Consider the following 20174-nt stretch of genomic DNA (forward strand, 5'->3'; position numbering starts at 1 on the left):
CTGTGGTCTAGGACCTCCGTGATAGAGGACAGGAAGGACTGGGAGGCCGTGCTGTCCGTGGGCTTCACGTCATACAGTCCGGCATAAAAGGATTTGCTGATCCTCAGAATGTCGGACCGTGATGACTTTACTGAGCCGTCTTCTTCCTTCAGGCTGCTGATCACAGAGCGCTCTCTGTGTACCTTTTGGAAGAAGAAACGTGAGCACGTCTCATCCTGCTCCACGGAGCGGACTCTGGAACGGAAGATGATCTTGGAGGCCTCCGAGGCAAAGTGCGAGGCTTGCTGGCCCTTCACCTCTTGGAGCTCCTCCTTGACATCGACCCCCATCGACTGCAGCCGGAGCAGATTCTGCATCTTTTCCTGGAGTCGGGACATTTCCCTCTGTTCCTTTCTAGCTTTCTGGGTGCCTTTGAGGATGAAAAACCTCTTGATGCTTCCCTTGATCACTTCCCACCAGTGTGTCAGGGACTCAAAGAGGGGTTTCACGGTTCTCCAACCTTTGTAATCCCTCTTGAGCTCCTCAATGTTCTCTGGGGTCAGCAGTTGCACATTTAGCTTCCATGCCCCCCTGCCCACCCTCAGGTCTTCCTCCAAGTGGCAGTCCGCCAGTAGGAGGCAGTGGTCAGAGAAGAACACCGGCTTGACCTCGGTGGATCTGACTGTGAATGCACGGGACACAAACAGGAAGTCTATCCTGGAACGAATGGACCCGTCTGGCCGCGACCAGGTGTATCTACGCTGCGCTCCGTCTGCAGGGTTGCTGAAGACGTCGTGCAGCTTGGCATCCTTAACTGTTTCCATCAGGGATCTGGACGTAGCGTCCAATCTGCTTCCGGCCCTGCCGGATCGTCCAGCCGCATCGATGATGCAGTTGAAGTCCCCGCCCAGAATGACCGGCCTGGAGGTCGCCAGCAGCAGTGGGAGCTGCTGAAAAACCTCCAGCCGCTCAGCCCCTTGTGCCGGGCCGTACACGTTAATTAACCGGAGTGGAGCGTTCTTGTACATTACGTCTGCTACCAGGAGTCGCCCGCCCACCACCTCCTTGACCTCGGAGACGGTGAAGTTGCCTCCCCGCAGCAGAATACCCAGGCCGGAGGAACGAGAGTCGTTTCCGCCCGACCAGATCGATGGCCCGTGGGACCACCATCGTGACCATTGCCTGTAGGAGCTGAGGTGCGGTATCGCACACTCCTGCAGAAACAACAGGTCAGCTTTGACCTTGGCTAGGTAGTCCAAGGTCGCAACACATCGCGTAGTAGATTTAATGCTACGCACATTTATGGATACAATCTTTAAACCCATATTAAAGCATTTATTCTCCTACCAAACCCACTGTCTCTGAGAGTCCCAGACCTTTAGTCTGCTCCTTCATACCCGTAGTGAGCTCAAATTCCTTCACTTTGGATGGGCTGAGGTAGATCTCCTTGGCCGTGTTCTGCTCCAGTGGCATCTGGAGGTTCACGTAGTGAGCGGATTTTGAGATGACCTTTGCTGGAGAAGCTTCTCCAAAACTCACCCCCTCTGGGGGGTTGCTGTTCCCGGCTTCCTGGAGCTGGGGTGCGATGATTGCCTCACTGCTCCCAGATTCCAGGGGCTGTGGTGCACTGGCCTCCTCAGGTTGCAGGCCAAGTTGGGGTGCGCTGGTCTCCTTGTTGTCTCCAATTTTCTGGAGCTCGGGTGTCTCGTCCTCCAACGCCCTGGAGCTTTGCCGCCTCTTCTGTCGGTGCCGCTCTGGCACTTCCTCATCCGAAGAGCTGCTGCCCTTGTCATCCGTGTCGGATGGGAGACGCCTCTTGCCGCTTCTCTGGGAAACGCCTTTGCTTCTTCTTCGCTCCCTCTTACTTTTCTTGTTCTTCACCGTCCGCCACTCCCCCTGCTGCTTTTCCACTGCTGCCTCCTCCTCCATTGATTCGCTGTCCTGAGGACTGGAAGGTTCAGGGGGTGGTGCTGTTGATTGGCTCTCTGTTGCCTCAATCTCTTTCTCCACCTTGTCTCTCTCTGTGTCCTCCTTTGTCCCGTTGAGCTCCCTGGGGGCCTTGGTGGTTGGAGTGACACGGAACATTTCTTCTGCTTCCCCGTGGTCGGCTTTGGCTGCCTGTGCGTAAGTACGGCAGCGTTTGGGGCAGGTCCTGTAGAGGTGACTTGCCTCGCCACACAGGTTGCAGCACTTGGCCTGTTTGCAGTCTTTTGTCTGGTGCCCTTCCTGTTTGCAGATCTTGCAGAGGGAGGCGCTGCAGTTGGCCGCCACATGACCAGCCTTGCCGCATGAGCGACAATGCTTGGGTTGCCCAGCGTAGACCAGGTAGCCACGGTTTCCCCCGATAGCGAAACTGGAAGGAGGGTGGAAAATGGCTCCCTTACCATCGGTCTTTAGCGTGACCTTAAACAGGCGTTTGCCTGTCCAGATCCCCAAGTCGTCTCGAATCTCGGTGCCGCTCCCCACCTTATCGAAGTACCTGGTGAGGAAGGTGACCACGTCGGCGACAGGGACGAAGGGGTTGTACACATGCACCATCACCTCACGTTCCCGTTGCAACGGCAGAGAAAAGTGCGGCTCCGCCGTCAGGATTTTCATCTCCGGCAGGTCTCTCTTCTCCTCGAACACCCTCAGGAGCCGGACGCAGTCTGCCACCCGCTTGAACGTCACGTCAAAATAACCGCCTTTGCGGGAGTCGTGCAGGGTGAAGATCTCCGTAGCTTGGAAGCCGCACGCCTTCAACAGGATCCTCCTGGTGAAGAAGCCCCGATCCATAGGTGATCCTCCTTCGCTGTGGTTCACCGTGACTCGGACGGTGATAGGTAACCCACGGTATGGATTTCGATTGCGATTGGTTATAGCCCTTCCATCCCGACCTTGCCTTGGTAGGACCATGGTGTCGCCCCTGCAACACTTGATCTTAGCCAAAAGGCCGAGAAGCGATTCCATTCGCCTTCCTTGTTACCTGCTGTACCTGCATACTAGCTTTCAGCGATTCGTGCGCGAGGACACCCAGATCCCTCTGTGCTGAAGCATTTCTGAAGTTTCTCTCCATTTGAATAATAAGTCGCCTTTTTATTCTTCTGACCAAAATGGATAACCGCACACTTATTAAACTTATTTAACTTAGTTAAACTCCATCTGCCAAATTTTGGCCCATTCACCTAACCTGTCCATATCCATTTGTAAATTTCTTATTTCTTCATTGCAACTTACTTTCCCACCTATTTTGGTGTCATCTGCAAATTTAGCTATAGTACCTTCTACTCCTGAATCCAAGTAAATAGTTGGGGCCCGAGGACCGAACCCTGTGGCACCCCACTAGTTACAGCTTGCCATCCACAAAAGACCCATTTATCTTGACTCTCTGCTTTCTGTTGGTTAGCCAATCCTCTATCCAAGCTAATATATTACCCTTAGCTGCGTGTGATCTTATCTTGTGTATTAATCTTTTGTGCGGCACCTTATCAAATGCCTTCTGGAAGTCCAGACATACTACATCTACAGGATCCCCGTTATCCACTTTGCTTGTCACATCTTCAAAGAACTCTAGCAAATTAGTCAAACACGATTTACTCTTCGTAAAGCCATGCCGACTCTGAGGGATTGCATTTTGACTTGCATTTTAGGAAGGTAGTGGAGGCATTGGAGAGAGTGCAGAAGAGGTTTACGAGTTTGGTTCCAGGGGCGAGGAAGTTGAGTTATGAAGTAAGATTGGAGAAGTTGGGACTGTATTCCTTGGGGAAAAGAAGTCTGAGAGGAGACTTGATAGAGGTATTGAAAATCATGAGGGGTCTGGAGAGAGTAGATAGGGAGAAACTGTTTGCACCGGGGCAAGGATCGAGAAGGAGAGGGCACAGGTTTAAAGTAACTGGCAAAAGAAGCAAAAGCGATAGGAGCAGCGAGCGGTCAGGGTCTGGAATGCACCACCTGATAGCGCGGCGGAGGCAGGTTCAATTGAAGAGGGAATGAGATGATTATTTGAAAAGAAAGCATGTGCCGGGTTACGTGGAGAAGGCAGGAGAAAGGCACGAGGTGAAATGTTCACCGGGAGAGCTGGTGCAGGCACGACGGGCGGAATGGGCTCCTTGTGCAATGTAAGGATTGTGTGAATGTGGATGTAGAGGTTTCGGAGTAGCTGTGTAAAGTGTGTGAGCTTTGAGGTGTGAGTTTTGATTGTTGCTGTGTCAGCAGCGGCAGCGGCAGCAGAGAGCTGGTTTAAAATGTTGTGAGGCGAAAGGTGCAGCTGAGAGAGTGTTTGAGAGGTGTATTTGCAAGTGAAAGCTGTTTTTGTATAAGTGAGGTAGAGTGTTTGTGAGATGAGAGTGCTGTCTGTGAGTGTTGGGTGAGCGTGTGTGTTTTTTGTGTGTAGCTGCTGCGGGTGAGTGAGTGAGTGAGAGAGAGAGAAAGAGAGAAAGAAAGAAAGTTGGATTTTGGAACATGTACATGTTGAGAAGTAAAGAAAGCAGATGTTTGTAAGAAAACTATTTTTAGCATTGAAAATCCCCTGGAAAGGGGAGGGTGCACCGTTCCCAGAGATACTGCAATACCGGGTCGATGCGTGGAGTGGACGGAGCAAGCCCCTATTCCATCTCCTTGCTCCAAAAATCAATTTAATATATGGTCCCCAGATAAGGGACGTATCAGATATTAAACTGATAAGAACAGATTTTTTTTTTTTTTTTGTAAAAATATACTTTATTCATAAAATATCTTCAATCACATTCCAAACCATTTCAAAAACAACATTACAAGGGTACAATCCAGGTTAAACTTTTACAAAATGTATCACCAGGTGCATCAGTACAAACAATATTACAATCATTTACAGCCTTTCATTTTGATCTGTACAGCCCGAGGGGCTCTAAACAGTTCCCAGTCTCTCGGTGCGCTGTGGTAGAAAGGTCGTAGACAGCGACCCTTCCCCATTGCGCCTTTGCGGCAGCTGCCCCAAGCTTTAGTGCGTCCCTCAGCACGTAGTCCTGGACTTTGGATTGTGCCAGTCCGCAACAATCGGTCGGGGACAACTCTTTGTGCTGGAAGACCAACAAGTTTCGGGCAGACCAAAGCGCCTCTTTCACTGAGTTGATGATCCTCCAGCTGCAGTTGATGTTTGTCTCGGTGTGTGTCCCTGGGAACAGCCCGTAGAGCACACAGTCCTGTCTCACAGAGCTGCTCGGGATGAACCTCGACAGCAACCACTGCATCTCTCTCCAGACTTTCTTTGCAAAGGCACAATCCACAAGGAGGTGAACAACGGTCTCTTCCCCACCACAGCCACCTCGAGGGCAACGTGCAGAGGAGGTGAACTTCCTGGCGTGTAGGAAGGATCTGACGGGGAGGGCCTTTCTCACCACCAGCCAAGCTACGTCTTGGTGCTTGTTGGAAAGTTCTGGCGATGAGGCATTCTGCTAAATGACTTTGACAGTCTGCTCGGGGAACCATCCCACAGGGTCCACCCTCTCCTTATCCCTCAGGGCCTCTAGGACGTTACGTGCTGACCACTGCCTGATGGACTTGTGGTCAAAGGTGTTTTTCTGCATCAATTTTTCCACCAGGGACAGGTGGTACGGCGCGGTCCAACTACTTGGAGCGTTCCGCGGCAGCGTGGCCAGACCCATCCTTCGCAACACCGGGGACAGGTAGAACCTCAGCACGTAGTGACACTTGGTGTTTGCGTACTGAGGGTCTACGCACCGCTTGATGCAGCCGCACACAAAGGTGGCCATCAGGATGAGGGCGATGTTGGGCACGTTTTTTCCCCCTTTATCTAGAGGCTTGTACATCGCGTCCCTGCGGACACGATCCATTTTCGACCTCCAGATAAAGCGGAAGATGGCTCGAGTGATCGCCGTCGCGCAGGAGTCTGGAATGGGCCAGACCTGCGCCACGTACAGCAACAGCGAGAGTACCTCACACCTGATGACCAGGTTCTTACCCGCAATGGAGAGGGAGCGTCGATCCCACATGCCCAGTTTCCTCTTCACCATAGCCACTCGCTCCTTCCAGTTTCTAACGCATGCCCCGGTCCCTCCGAACCATATCCCCAGCACCCTCAGGCCGTCAGCCCTGACAGTGAAGGGGACAAAGGATCGGTCAGCCCAGTTCCCAAAGAACATGGCCTCGCTCTTCCCACGATTTACCTGGGCTCCCGAGGCCAGTTCGAACTGGTCGCAGATGTGCATCAGTCTGCGCACCGACAGCGGATCCGAGCAGAAAACGGCGACGTCGTCCATGTACAGGGAGGCATTTACCTGAGTGCCTCCACTGCCTGGGATCGTCACTCCTCTTATGCCCGGATCCTTCCTGATGGACTCGGCAAAGGGTTCTATGCAACACACGAAAAGGACAGGCGAGAGAGGACAGCCCTGCCTGACTCCAGATTTAATCGGAAAGCTATCTGTTTCCCACCCAATGATTGACACTGCGCTACTGATGTTAATGTAGAGCAGTTGGATCCAATATCGAATTCCCTCCCCAAAGCCCATTTTGGAGAGCACATCCCCCATGTAGGTGTGCGATATTCTGTCAAAGGCCTTCTCCTGATCCAAGCTGATGAGGCAGGTATCCACACCCCTGTCCTGTACATAGGCAATCGTATCCCTGAGCAGCGCCAGGCTGTCAGAGATCTTCCTGCCTGGCACAGAGCAGGTCTGGTCAGGGTGAATCACCAATTCCAGAGCGGATTTGACCCGGTTGGCGATGACCTTGGACAGAATCTTATAGTCCGCATTCAACAGTGAAATGGGTCGCCAATTTCTAATTTCCTCCCTTTCCCCCTTGTGCTTGTAGATGAGGGTGATGATGCCTTTCCTCATGGATTCTGACATACTACCGGCCAGGAGCATACTCTCGTACACTCCTAGCAGGTCTGGCCCGATCAAGTCCCGCAGAGCCCAATACAACTCCGCCGGCAAGCCGTCGCTTCCGGGGGTTTTACTCTTCTCGAAGGACTCGAGGGCCTTAGTCAGTTCGTCAGGAGTTAGCGGTTTGTCCAGGCTCTCTCGCGTACTGTGGTCTAAGACCTCCGTGATAGAGGACAGGAAGGACTGGGAGGCCGTGCTGTCCGTGGGCTTCACGTCATACAGTCCGGCATAAAAGGATTTGCTGATCCTCAGAATGTCGGACCGTGATGACTTTACTGAGCCGTCTTCTTCCTTCAGGCTGCTGATCACAGAGCGCTCTCTGTGTACCTTTTGGAAGAAGAAACGTGAGCACGTCTCATCCTGCTCCACGGAGCGGACTCTGGAACGGAAGATGATCTTGGAGGCCTCCGAGGCAAAGTGCGAGGCTTGCTGGCCCTTCACCTCTTGGAGCTCCTCCTTGACATCGACCCCCATCGACTGCAGCCGCAGCAGATTCTGCATCTTTTTCTGGAGTCGGGACATTTCCCTCTGTTCCTTTCTAGCTTTCTGGGTGCCTTTGAGGATGAAAAACCTCTTGATGCTTCCCTTGATCGCTTCCCACCAGTGTGTCAGGGACTCAAAGAGGGGTTTCACGGTTCTCCAACCTTTGTAATCCCTCTTGAGCTCCTCAATGTTCTCTGGGGTCAGCAGTTGCACATTTAGCTTCCATGCCCCCCTGCCCACCCTCAGGTCTTCCTCCAAGTGGCAGTCCGCCAGTAGGAGGCAGTGGTCAGAGAAGAACACCGGCTTGACCTCGGTGGATCTGACTGTGAATGCACGGGACACAAACAGGAAGTCTATCCTGGAACGAATGGACCCGTCTGGCCGCGACCAGGTGTATCTACGCTGCGCTCCGTCTGCAGGGTTGCTGAAGACGTCGTGCAGCTTGGCATCCTTAACTGTTTCCATCAGGGATCTGGACGTAGCGTCCAATCTGCTGCCGGCCCTGCCGGCGAGTGTTGGGTGAGAGTGCGTGTTTTTTGTGTGTAGCTGCTGCGGGTGAGTGAGTGAGAGAGAGAGAGAGAGAGAGAGAGAGAAAGAAAGAAAGTTGGATTTTGGAACATGTACATGTTGAGAAGTAAAGAAAGCAGATGTTTGTAAGAAAACTATTTTTAGCATTGAAAATCCCCTGGAAAGGGGAGGGTGCACCGTTCCCAGAGATACTGCAATACCGGGTCGATGTGTGGAGTGGACGGAGCAAGCCCCTATTCCATCTCCCTGCTCCAAAAATCAATTTAATATATGGTCCCCAGATAAGGGACGTATCAGATATTAAACTGATAAGAACAGATTTTTTTTTTTTTTTTTGTAAAAATATACTTTATTCATAAAATATCTTCAATCACATTCCAAACCATTTCAAAAACAACATTACAAGGGTACAATCCAGGTTAAACTTTTACAAAATGTATCACCAGGTGCATCAGTACAAACAATATTACAATCATTTACAGCCTTTCATTTTGATCTGTACAGCCCGAGGGGCTCTAAACAGTTCCCAGTCTCTCGGTGCGCTGTGGTAGAAAGGTCTTAGACAGCGACCCTTCCCCATTGCGCCTTTGCGGCAGCTGCCCCAAGCTTTAGTGCGTCCCTCAGCACGTAGTCCTGGACTTTGGATTGTGCCAGTCCGCAACAATCGGTCGGGGACAACTCTTTGTGCTGGAAGACCAACAAGTTTCGGGCAGACCAAAGCGCCTCGTTCACCGAGTTGATGATCCTCCAGCTGCAGTTGATGTTTGTCTCGGTGTGTGTCCCTGGGAACAGCCCGTAGAGCACAGAGTCCTGTGTCACAGAACTGCTCGGGATGAACCTCGACAGCAACCACTGCATCTCTCTCCAGACTTTCTTTGCAAAGGCACAATCCACAAGGAGGTGGACAACGGTCTCTTCCCCACCACAGCCACCTCGAGGGCAACGTGCAGAGGGGGTGAGCTTCCTGGCGTGTAGGAAGGATCTGACGGGGAGGGCCTTTCTCACCACCAGCCAAGCTACGTCTTGGTGCTTGTTGGAAAGTTCTGGCGATGAGGCATTCTGCCAAATGACTTTGACAGTCTGCTCGGGGAACCATCCCACAGGGTCCACCCTCTCCTTATCCCTCAGGGCCTCTAGGACGTTACGTGCTGACCACTGCCTGATGGACTTGTGGTCAAAGGTGTTTTTCTGCATCAATTTTTCCACCAGGGACAGGTGGTACGGCACGGTCCAACTACTTGGAGCGTTCCGCGGCAGCGTGGCCAGACCCATCCTTCGCAACACCGGGGACAGGTAGAACCTCAGCACGTAGTGACACTTGGTGTTTGCGTACTGAGGGTCTACGCACCGCTTGATGCAGCCGCACACAAAGGTGGCCATCAGTATGAGGGCGATGTTGGGCACGTTTTTTCCCCCTTTATCTAGAGGCTTGTACATCGCGTCCCTGCGGACCCGATCCATTTTCGACCTCCAGATAAAGCGGAAGATGGCTCGAGTTATCGCCGTCGCGCAGGAGTCTGGAATGGGCCAGACCTGCGCCACGTACAGCAACAGCGAGAGTACCTCACACCTGATGACCAGGTTCTTACCCGCAATGGAGAGGGAGCTTCGATCCCACATGCCCAGTTTCCTCTTCACCATAGCCACTCGCTCCTTCCAGTTTCTAACGCATGCCCCGGTCCCTCCGAACCATATCCCCAGCACCTTCAGGCCGTCAGCCCTGACAGTGAAGGGGACAAAGGATCGGTCAGCCCAGTTCCCAAAGAACATGGCCTCGCTCTTCCCACGATTTACCTTGGCTCCCGAGGCCAGTTCGAACTGGTCGCAGATGTGCATCAGTCTGCGCACCGACAGCGGATCCGAGCAGAAGACGGCGACGTCGTCCATGTACAGGGAGGCTTTTACCTGAGTGCCTCCACTGCCTGGGATCGTCACTCCTCTTATGCCCGGGTCGTTCCTGATGGACTCGGCAAAGGGTTCTATGCAACACACGAAAAGGACAGGCGAGAGAGGACAGCCCTGCCTGACTCCAGATTTAATCGGAAAGCTATCTGTTTCCCACCCATTGATTGAGACTGCGCTACTGATGTTAGTGTAGAGCAGTTGGATCCACTTTCGAATTCCCTCCCCAAGGCCCATTTTGGAGAGCACATCCCCCATGTAGGTGTGCGATATTCTGTCAAAGGCCTTCTCCTGATCCAAGCTGATGAGGCAGGTATCCACACCCCTGTCCTGTACATAGGCAATCGTATCCCTGAGCAGCGCCAGGCTGTCAGAGATCTTCCTGCCTGGCACAGAGCAGGTCTGGTCAGGGTGAATCACCAATTCCAGAGCGGATTTGACCCGGTTGGCGATGACCTTGGACAGAATCTTATAGTCCACATTCAACAGTGAAATGGGTCGCCAATTTCTAATTTCCTCCCTTTCCCCCTTGTGCTTGTAGATGAGGGTGATGATGCCTTTCCTCATGGATTCTGACATACTACCGGCCAGGAGCATACTCTCGTACACTCCTAGCAGGTCTGGCCCGATCAAGTCCCACAGAGCCGAATACAACTCCGCCGGCAAGCCGTCGCTTCCGGGGGTTTTACTCTTCTCGAAGGACTCGAGGGCCTTAGTCAGTTCGTCAGGAGTTAGCGGTTTGTCCAGGCTCTCCCGCGTACTGTGGTCTAAGACCTCCGTGATAGAGGACAGGAAGGACCGGGAGGCCGTGCTGTCCGTGGGCTTCACGTCATACAATCCGGCATAAAAGGATTTGCTGATCCTCAGAATGTCGGACCGTGATGACTTTACTGAGCCGTCTTCTTCCTTCAGGCTGCTGATCACAGAGCGCTCTCTGTGTACCTTTTGGAAGAAGAAACGTGAGCACGTCTCATCCTGCTCCACGGAGCGGACTCTGGAACGGAAGATGATCTTGGAGGCCTCCGAGGCAAAGTGCGAGGCTTGCTGGCCCTTCACCTCTTGGAGCTCCTCCTTGACATCGACCCCCATCGACTGCAGCCGCAGCAGATTCTGCATCTTTTTCTGGAGTCGGGACATTTCCCTCTGTTCCTTTCTAGCTTTCTGGGTGCCTTTGAGGATGAAAAACCTCTTGATGCTTCCCTTGATCGCTTCCCACCAGTGTGTCAGGGACTCAAAGAGGGGTTTCACGGTTCTCCAACCTTTGTAATCCCTCTTGAGCTCCTCAATGTTCTCTGGGGTCAGCAGTTGCACATTTAGCTTCCATGCCCCCCTGCCCACCCTCAGGTCTTCCTCCAAGTGGCAGTCCGCCAGTAGGAGGCAGTGGTCAGAGAAGAACACCGGCTTGACCTCGGTGGATCTGACTGTGAATGCACGGGACACAAACAGGAAGTCTATCCTGGAACGAATGGACCCGTCTGGCCGCGACCAGGTGTATCTACGCTGCGCTCCGTCTGCAGGGTTGCTGAAGACGTCGTGCAGCTTGGCATCCTTAACTGTTTCCATCAGGGATCTGGACGTAGCGTCCAATCTGCTGCCGGCCCTGCCGGCGAGTGTTGGGTGAGAGTGCGTGTTTTTTGTGTGTAGCTGCTGCGGGTGAGTGAGTGAGAGAGAGAGAGAGAGAGAGAGAGAGAGAGAAAGAAAGAAAGTTGGATTTTGGAACATGTACATGTTGAGAAGTAAAGAAAGCAGATGTTTGTAAGAAAACTATTTTTAGCATTGAAAATCCCCTGGAAAGGGGAGGGTGCACCGTTCCCAGAGATACTGCAATACCGGGTCGATGCGTGGAGTGGACGGAGCAAGCCCCTATTCCATCTCCCTGCTCCAAAAATCAATTTAATATATGGTCCCCAGATAAGGGACGTATCAGATATTAAACTGATAAGAACAGATTTTTTTTTTTTTTTTTGTAAAAATATACTTTATTCATAAAATATCTTCAATCACATTCCAAACCATTTCAAAAACAACATTACAAGGGTACAATCCAGGTTAAACTTTTACAAAATGTATCACCAGGTGCATCAGTACAAACAATATTACAATCATTTACAGCCTTTCATTTTGATCTGTACAGCCCGAGGGGCTCTAAACAGTTCCCAGTCTCTCGGTGCGCTGTGGTAGAAAGGTCGTAGACAGCGACCCTTCCCCATTGCGCCTTTGCGGCAGCTGCCCCAAGCTTTAGTGCGTCCCTCAGCACGTAGTCCTGGACTTTGGATTGTGCCAGTCCGCAACAATCGGTCGGGGACAACTCTTTGTGCTGGAAGACCAACAAGTTTCGGGCAGACCAAAGCGCCTCTTTCACTGAGTTGATGATCCTCCAGCTGCAGTTGATGTTTGTCTCGGTGTGTGTCCCTGGGAACAGCCCGTAGAGCACACAGTCCTGTCTCACAGAGCTGCTCGGGATGAACCTCGACAGCAACCACTGCATCTCTCTCCAGACTTTCTTTGCAAAGGCACAATCCACAAGGAGGTGAACAACGGTCTCTTCCCCACCACAGCCACCTCGAGGGCAACGTGCAGAGGAGGTGAGCTTCCTGGCGTGTAGGAAGGATCTGACGGGGAGGGCCTTTCTCACCACCAGCCAAGCTACGTCTTGGTGCTTGTTGGAAAGTTCTGGCGATGAGGCATTCTGCTAAATGACTTTGACAGTCTGCTCGGGGAACCATCCCACAGGGTCCACCCTCTCCTTATCCCTCAGGGCCTCTAGGACGTTACGTGCTGACCACTGCCTGATGGACTTGTGGTCAAAGGTGTTTTTCTGCATCAATTTTTCCACCAGGGACAGGTGGTACGGCGCGGTCCAACTACTTGGAGCGTTCCGCGGCAGCGTGGCCAGACCCATCCTTCGCAACACCGGGGACAGGTAGAACCTCAGCACGTAGTGACACTTGGTGTTTGCGTACTGAGGGTCTACGCACCGCTTGATGCAGCCGCACACAAAGGTGGCCATCAGGATGAGGGCGATGTTGGGCACGTTTTTTCCCCCTTTATCTAGAGGCTTGTACATCGCGTCCCTGCGGACACGATCCATTTTCGACCTCCAGATAAAGCGGAAGATGGCTCGAGTGATCGCCGTCGCGCAGGAGTCTGGAATGGGCCAGACCTGCGCCACGTACAGCAACAGCGAGAGTACCTCACACCTGATGACCAGGTTCTTACCCGCAATGGAGAGGGAGCGTCGATCCCACATGCCCAGTTTCCTCTTCACCATAGCCACTCGCTCCTTCCAGTTTCTAACGCATGCCCCGGTCCCTCCGAACCATATCCCCAGCACCCTCAGGCCGTCAGCCCTGACAGTGAAGGGGACAAAGGATCGGTCAGCCCAGTTCCCAAAGAACATGGCCTCGCTCTTCCCACGATTTACCTGGGCTCCCGAGGCCAGTTCGAACTGGTCGCAGATGTGCATCAGTCTGCGCACCGACAGCGGATCCGAGCAGAAAACGGCGACGTCGTCCATGTACAGGGAGGCATTTACCTGAGTGCCTCCACTGCCTGGGATCGTCACTCCTCTTATGCCCGGATCCTTCCTGATGGACTCGGCAAAGGGTTCTATGCAACACACGAAAAGGACAGGCGAGAGAGGACAGCCCTGCCTGACTCCAGATTTAATCGGAAAGCTATCTGTTTCCCACCCAATGATTGACACTGCGCTACTGATGTTAATGTAGAGCAGTTGGATCCAATATCGAATTCCCTCCCCAAAGCCCATTTTGGAGAGCACATCCCCCATGTAGGTGTGCGATATTCTGTCAAAGGCCTTCTCCTGATCCAAGCTGATGAGGCAGGTATCCACACCCCTGTCCTGTACATAGGCAATCGTATCCCTGAGCAGCGCCAGGCTGTCAGAGATCTTCCTGCCTGGCACAGAGCAGGTCTGGTCAGGGTGAATCACCAATTCCAGAGCGGATTTGACCCGGTTGGCGATGACCTTGGACAGAATCTTATAGTCCGCATTCAACAGTGAAATGGGTCGCCAATTTCTAATTTCCTCCCTTTCCCCCTTGTGCTTGTAGATGAGGGTGATGATGCCTTTCCTCATGGATTCTGACATACTACCGGCCAGGAGCATACTCTCGTACACTCCTAGCAGGTCTGGCCCGATCAAGTCCCGCAGAGCCCAATACAACTCCGCCGGCAAGCCGTCGCTTCCGGGGGTTTTACTCTTCTCGAAGGACTCGAGGGCCTTAGTCAGTTCGTCAGGAGTTAGCGGTTTGTCCAGGCTCTCTCGCGTACTGTGGTCTAAGACCTCCGTGATAGAGGACAGGAAGGACTGGGAGGCCGTGCTGTCCGTGGGCTTCACGTCATACAGTCCGGCATAAAAGGATTTGCTGATCCTCAGAATGTCGGACCGTGATGACTTTACTGAGCCGTCTTCTTCCTTCAGGCTGCTGATCACAGAGCGCTCTCTGTGTACCTTTTGGAAGAAGAAACGTGAGCACGTCTCATCCTGCTCCACGGAGCGGACTCTGGAACGGAAGATGATCTTGGAGGCCTCCGAGGCAAAGTGCGAGGCTTGCTGGCCCTTCACCTCTTGGAGCTCCTCCTTGACATCGACCCCCATCGACTGCAGCCGCAGCAGATTCTGCATCTTTTTCTGGAGTCGGGACATTTCCCTCTGTTCCTTTCTAGCTTTCTGGGTGCCTTTGAGGATGAAAAACCTCTTGATGCTTCCCTTGATCGCTTCCCACCAGTGTGTCAGGGACTCAAAGAGGGGTTTCACGGTTCTCCAACCTTTGTAATCCCTCTTGAGCTCCTCAATGTTCTCTGGGGTCAGCAGTTGCACATTTAGCTTCCATGCCCCCCTGCCCACCCTCAGGTCTTCCTCCAAGTGGCAGTCCGCCAGTAGGAGGCAGTGGTCAGAGAAGAACACCGGCTTGACCTCGGTGGATCTGACTGTGAATGCACGGGACACAAACAGGAAGTCTATCCTGGAACGAATGGACCCGTCTGGCCGCGACCAGGTGTATCTACGCTGCGCTCCGTCTGCAGGGTTGCTGAAGACGTCGTGCAGCTTGGCATCCTTAACTGTTTCCATCAGGGATCTGGACGTAGCGTCCAATCTGCTGCCGGCCCTGCCGGCGAGTGTTGGGTGAGAGTGCGTGTTTTTTGTGTGTAGCTGCTGCGGGTGAGTGAGTGAGAGAGAGAGAGAGAGAGAGAGAGAGAAAGAAAGAAAGTTGGATTTTGGAACATGTACATGTTGAGAAGTAAAGAAAGCAGATGTTTGTAAGAAAACTATTTTTAGCATTGAAAATCCCCTGGAAAGGGGAGGGTGCACCGTTCCCAGAGATACTGCAATACCGGGTCGATGCGTGGAGTGGACGGAGCAAGCCCCTATTCCATCTCCCTGCTCCAAAAATCAATTTAATATATGGTCCCCAGATAAGGGACGTATCAGATATTAAACTGATAAGAACAGATTTTTTTTTTTTTTTGTAAAAATATACTTTATTCATAAAATATCTTCAATCACATTCCAAACCATTTCAAAAACAACATTACAAGGGTACAATCCAGGTTAAACTTTTACAAAATGTATCACCAGGTGCATCAGTACAAACAATATTACAATCATTTACAGCCTTTCATTTTGATCTGTACAGCCCGAGGGGCTCTAAACAGTTCCCAGTCTCTCGGTGCGCTGTGGTAGAAAGGTCTTAGACAGCGACCCTTCCCCATTGCGCCTTTGCGGCAGCTGCCCCAAGCTTTAGTGCGTCCCTCAGCACGTAGTCCTGGACTTTGGATTGTGCCAGTCCGCAACAATCGGTCGGGGACAACTCTTTGTGCTGGAAGACCAACAAGTTTCGGGCAGACCAAAGCGCCTCGTTCACCGAGTTGATGATCCTCCAGCTGCAGTTGATGTTTGTCTCGGTGTGTGTCCCTGGGAACAGCCCGTAGAGCACAGAGTCCTGTGTCACAGAACTGCTCGGGATGAACCTCGACAGCAACCACTGCATCTCTCTCCAGACTTTCTTTGCAAAGGCACAATCCACAAGGAGGTGGACAACGGTCTCTTCCCCACCACAGCCACCTCGAGGGCAACGTGCAGAGGGGGTGAGCTTCCTGGCGTGTAGGAAGGATCTGACGGGGAGGGCCTTTCTCACCACCAGCCAAGCTACGTCTTGGTGCTTGTTGGAAAGTTCTGGCGATGAGGCATTCTGCCAAATGACTTTGACAGTCTGCTCGGGGAACCATCCCACAGGGTCCACCCTCTCCTTATCCCTCAGGGCCTCTAGGACGTTACGTGCTGACCACTGCCTGATGGACTTGTGGTCAAAGGTGTTTTTCTGCATAAATTTTTCCACCAGGGACAGGTGGTACGGCACGGTCCAACTACTTGGGGCGTTCCGCGGCAGCGTGGCCAGACCCATCCTTCGCAACACCGGGGACAGGTAGAACCTCAGCACGTAGTGACACTTGGTGTTTGCGTACTGAGGGTCTACGCACCGCTTGATGCAGCCGCACACAAAGGTGGCCATCAGTATGAGGGCGATGTTGGGCACGTTTTTTCCCCCTTTATCTAGAGGCTTGTACATCGCGTCCCTGCGGACCCGATCCATTTTCGACCTCCAGATAAAGCGGAAGATGGCTCGAGTTATCGCCGTCGCGCAGGAGTCTGGAATGGGCCAGACCTGCGCCACGTACAGCAACAGCGAGAGTACCTCACACCTGATGACCAGGTTCTTACCCGCAATGGAGAGGGAGCGTCGATCCCACATGCCCAGTTTCCTCTTCACCATAGCCACTCGCTCCTTCCAGTTTCTAACGCATGCCCCGGTCCCTCCGAACCATATCCCCAGCACCTTCAGGCCGTCAGCCCTGACAGTGAAGGGGACAAAGGATCGGTCAGCCCAGTTCCCAAAGAACATGGCCTCGCTCTTCCCACGATTTACCTTGGCTCCCGAGGCCAGTTCGAACTGGTCGCAGATGTGCATCAGTCTGTGCACCGACAGCGGATCCGAGCAGAAGACGGCGACGTCGTCCATGTACAGGGAGGCTTTTACCTGAGTGCCTCCACTGCCTGGGATCGTCACTCCTCTTATGCCCGGGTCGTTCCTGATGGACTCGGCAAAGGGTTCTATGCAACACACGAAAAGGACAGGCGAGAGAGGACAGCCCTGCCTGACTCCAGATTTAATCGGAAAGCTATCTGTTTCCCACCCATTGATTGAGACTGCGCTACTGATGTTAGTGTAGAGCAGTTGGATCCAATTTCGAATTCCCTCCCCAAAGCCCATTTTGGAGAGCACATCCCCCATGTAGGTGTGCGATATTCTGTCAAAGGCCTTCTCCTGATCCAAGCTGATGAGGCAGGTATCCACACCCCTGTCCTGTACATAGGCAATCGTATCCCTGAGCAGCGCCAGGCTGTCAGAGATCTTCCTGCCTGGCACAGAGCAGGTCTGGTCAGGGTGAATCACCAATTCCAGAGCGGATTTGACCCGGTTGGCGATGACCTTGGACAGAATCTTATAGTCCACATTCAACAGTGAAATGGGTCGCCAATTTCTAATTTCCTCCCTTTCCCCCTTGTGCTTGTAGATGAGGGTGATGATGCCTTTCCTCATGGATTCTGACATACTACCGGCCAGGAGCATACTCTCGTACACTCCTAGCAGGTCTGGCCCGATCAAGTCCCACAGAGCCCAATACAACTCCGCCGGCAAGCCGTCGCTTCCGGGGGTTTTACTCTTCTCCAAGGACTCGAGGGCCTTAGTCAGTTCGTCAGGAGTTAGCGGTTTGTCCAGGCTCTCCCGCGTACTGTGGTCTAAGACCTCCGTGATAGAGGACAGGAAGGACTGGGAGGCCGTGCTGTCCGTGGGCTTCACGTCATACAGTCAGGCATAAAAGGATTTGCTGATCCTCAGAATGTCGGACCGTGATGACTTTACTGAGCCGTCTTCTTCCTTCAGGCTGCTGATCACAGAGCGCTCTCTGTGTACCTTTTGGAAGAAGAAACGTGAGCACGTCTCATCCTGCTCCACGGAGCGGACTCTGGAACGGAAGATGATCTTGGAGGCCTCCGAGGCAAAGTGCGAGGCTTGCTGGCCCTTCACCTCTTGGAGCTCCTCCTTGACATCGACCCCCATCGACTGCAGCCGCAGCAGATTCTGCATCTTTTTCTGGAGTCGGGACATTTCCCTCTGTTCCTTTCTAGCTTTCTGGGTGCCTTTGAGGATGAAAAACCTCTTGATGCTTCCCTTGATCGCTTCCCACCAGTGTGTCAGGGACTCAAAGAGGGGTTTCACGGTTCTCCAACCTTTGTAATCCCTCTTGAGCTCCTCAATGTTCTCTGGGGTCAGCAGTTGCACATTTAGCTTCCATGCCCCCCTGCCCACCCTCAGGTCCTTCTCCAAGTGGCAGTCCGCCAGTAGGAGGCAGTGGTCAGAGAAGAACACCGGCTTGACCTCGGTGGATCTGACTGTGAATGCACGGGACACAAACAGGAAGTCTATCCTGGAACGAATGGACCCGTCTGGCCGCGACCAGGTGTATCTACGCTGCGCTCCGTCTGCAGGGTTGCTGAAGACGTCGTGCAGCTTGGCATCCTTAACTGTTTCCATCAGGGATCTGGACGTAGCGTCCAATCTGCTGCCGGCCCTGCCGGCGAGTGTTGGGTGAGAGTGCGTGTTTTTTGTGTGTAGCTGCTGCGGGTGAGTGAGTGAGAGAGAGAGAGAGAGAGAGAGAGAGAAAGAAAGAAAGTTGGATTTTGGAACATGTACATGTTAAGAAGTAAAGAAAGCAGATGTTTGTAAGAAAACTATTTTTAGCATTGAAAATCCCCTGGAAAGGGGAGGGTGCACCGTTCCCAGAGATACTGCAATACCGGGTCGATGCGTGGAGTGGACGGAGCAAGCCCCTATTCCATCTCCCTGCTCCAAAAATCAATTTAATATATGGTCCCCAGATAAGGGACGTATCAGATATTAAACTGATAAGAACAGGTTGTTTTTTTTTTTGTAAAAATATACTTTATTCATAAAATATCTTCAATCACATTCCAAACCATTTCAAAAACAACATTACAAGGGTACAATCCAGGTTAAACTTTTACAAAATGTATCACCAGGTGCATCAGTACAAACAATATTACAGTCATTTACAGCCTTTCATTTTGATCTGTACAGCCCGAGGGGCTCTAAACAGTTCCCAGTCTCTCGGTGCGCTGTGGTAGAAAGGTCTTAGACAGCGACCCTTCCCCATTGCGCCTTTGCGGCAGCTGCCCCAAGCTTTAGTGCGTCCCTCAGCACGTAGTCCTGGACTTTGGATTGTGCCAGTCCGCAACAATCGGTCGGGGACAACTCTTTGTGCTGGAAGACCAACAAGTTTCGGGCAGACCAAAGCGCCTCTTTCACCGAGTTGATGATCCTCCAGCTGCAGTCGATGTTTGTCTCGGTGTGTGTCCCTGGGAACAGCCCGTAGAGCACAGAGTCCTGTGTCACAGAACTGCTCGGGATGAACCTCGACAGCAACCACTGCATCTCTCTCCAGACTTTCTTTGCAAAGGCACAATCCACAAGGAGGTGGACAACGGTCTCTTCCCCACCACAGCCACCTCGAGGGCAACGTGCAGAGGGGGTGAGCTTCCTGGCGTGTAGGAAGGATCTGACGGGGAGGGCCTTTCTCACCACCAGCCAAGCTACGTCTTGGTGCTTGTTGGAAAGTTCTGGCGATGAGGCATTCTGCCAAATGACTTTGACAGTCTGCTCGGGGAACCATCCCACAGGGTCCACCCTCTCCTTATCCCTCAGGGCCTCTAGGACGTTACGTGCTGACCACTGCCTGATGGACTTGTGGTCAAAGGTGTTTTTCTGCATCAATTTTTCCACCAGGGACAGGTGGTACGGCGCGGTCCAACTACTTGGAGCGTTCCGCGGCAGCGTGGCCAGACCCATCCTTCGCAACACCGGGGACAGGTAGAACCTCAGCACGTAGTGACACTTGGTGTTTGCGTACTGAGGGTCTACGCACCGCTTGATGCAGCCGCACACAAAGGTGGCCATCAGTATGAGGGCGATGTTGGGCACGTTTTTTCCCCCTTTATCTAGAGGCTTGTACATCGCGTCCCTGCGGACACGATCCATTTTCGACCTCCAGATAAAGCGGAAGATGGCTCGAGTTATCGCCGTCGCGCAGGAGTCTGGAATGGGCCAGACCTGCGCCACGTACAGCAACAGCGAGAGTACCTCACACCTGATGACCAGGTTCTTACCCGCAATGGAGAGGGAGCGTCGCTCCCACATACCCAGTTTCCTCTTCACCATAGCCACTCGCTCCTTCCAGTTTCTAACGCATGCCCCGGTCCCTCCGAACCATATCCCCAGCACCCTCAGGCCGTCAGCCCTGACAGTGAAGGGG

The 20174-nt window shown here is 52.7% G+C and overlaps 1 protein-coding gene and 5 pseudogenes across 1 annotated transcript; all 6 read right to left on the minus strand.

The window, feature by feature from the left end:
- Positions 1-4495: 4495 nt before the first annotated feature.
- Positions 4496-4674, minus strand: LOC144675094 (U2 spliceosomal RNA; annotated as a pseudogene).
- A 3348-nt stretch (positions 4675-8022) lies between these two features.
- On the minus strand, positions 8023-8202 carry LOC144675110 (U2 spliceosomal RNA; annotated as a pseudogene).
- On the minus strand, positions 8193-13005 carry LOC144675093 (uncharacterized). The gene is made up of 2 exons (XM_078536118.1): positions 12959-13005; positions 8193-9426 (listed from the first exon to the last, which is right to left on the minus strand). Exon 2 carries the CDS (start codon positions 9315-9317, stop codon positions 8415-8417), a length of 903 nt encoding a protein of 300 aa, XP_078392244.1. The 5' UTR covers positions 9318-9426; positions 12959-13005; the 3' UTR covers positions 8193-8414.
- On the minus strand, positions 11555-11734 carry LOC144675118 (U2 spliceosomal RNA; annotated as a pseudogene).
- A 2077-nt stretch (positions 13006-15082) lies between the features above and the next one.
- LOC144675117 (U2 spliceosomal RNA) lies at positions 15083-15260 on the minus strand (annotated as a pseudogene).
- A 3348-nt stretch (positions 15261-18608) lies between these two features.
- Positions 18609-18785, minus strand: LOC144675107 (U2 spliceosomal RNA; annotated as a pseudogene).
- Between the last annotated feature and the right edge of the window lie 1389 nt (positions 18786-20174).

Source organism: Cetorhinus maximus, unplaced genomic scaffold, assembly GCF_964194155.1.
Source record: "Cetorhinus maximus unplaced genomic scaffold, sCetMax3.hap1.1 HAP1_SCAFFOLD_915, whole genome shotgun sequence".
Classification (NCBI taxonomy): Eukaryota; Metazoa; Chordata; class Chondrichthyes; order Lamniformes; family Cetorhinidae; genus Cetorhinus; species Cetorhinus maximus.

Bases quoted from the DNA above. Each gene is read 5' to 3' on its own strand.
- LOC144675093 (XM_078536118.1), bottom strand. From the start codon at position 9,317: ATGGATCGGGTCCGCAGGGACGCGATGTACAAGCCTCTAGATAAAGGG.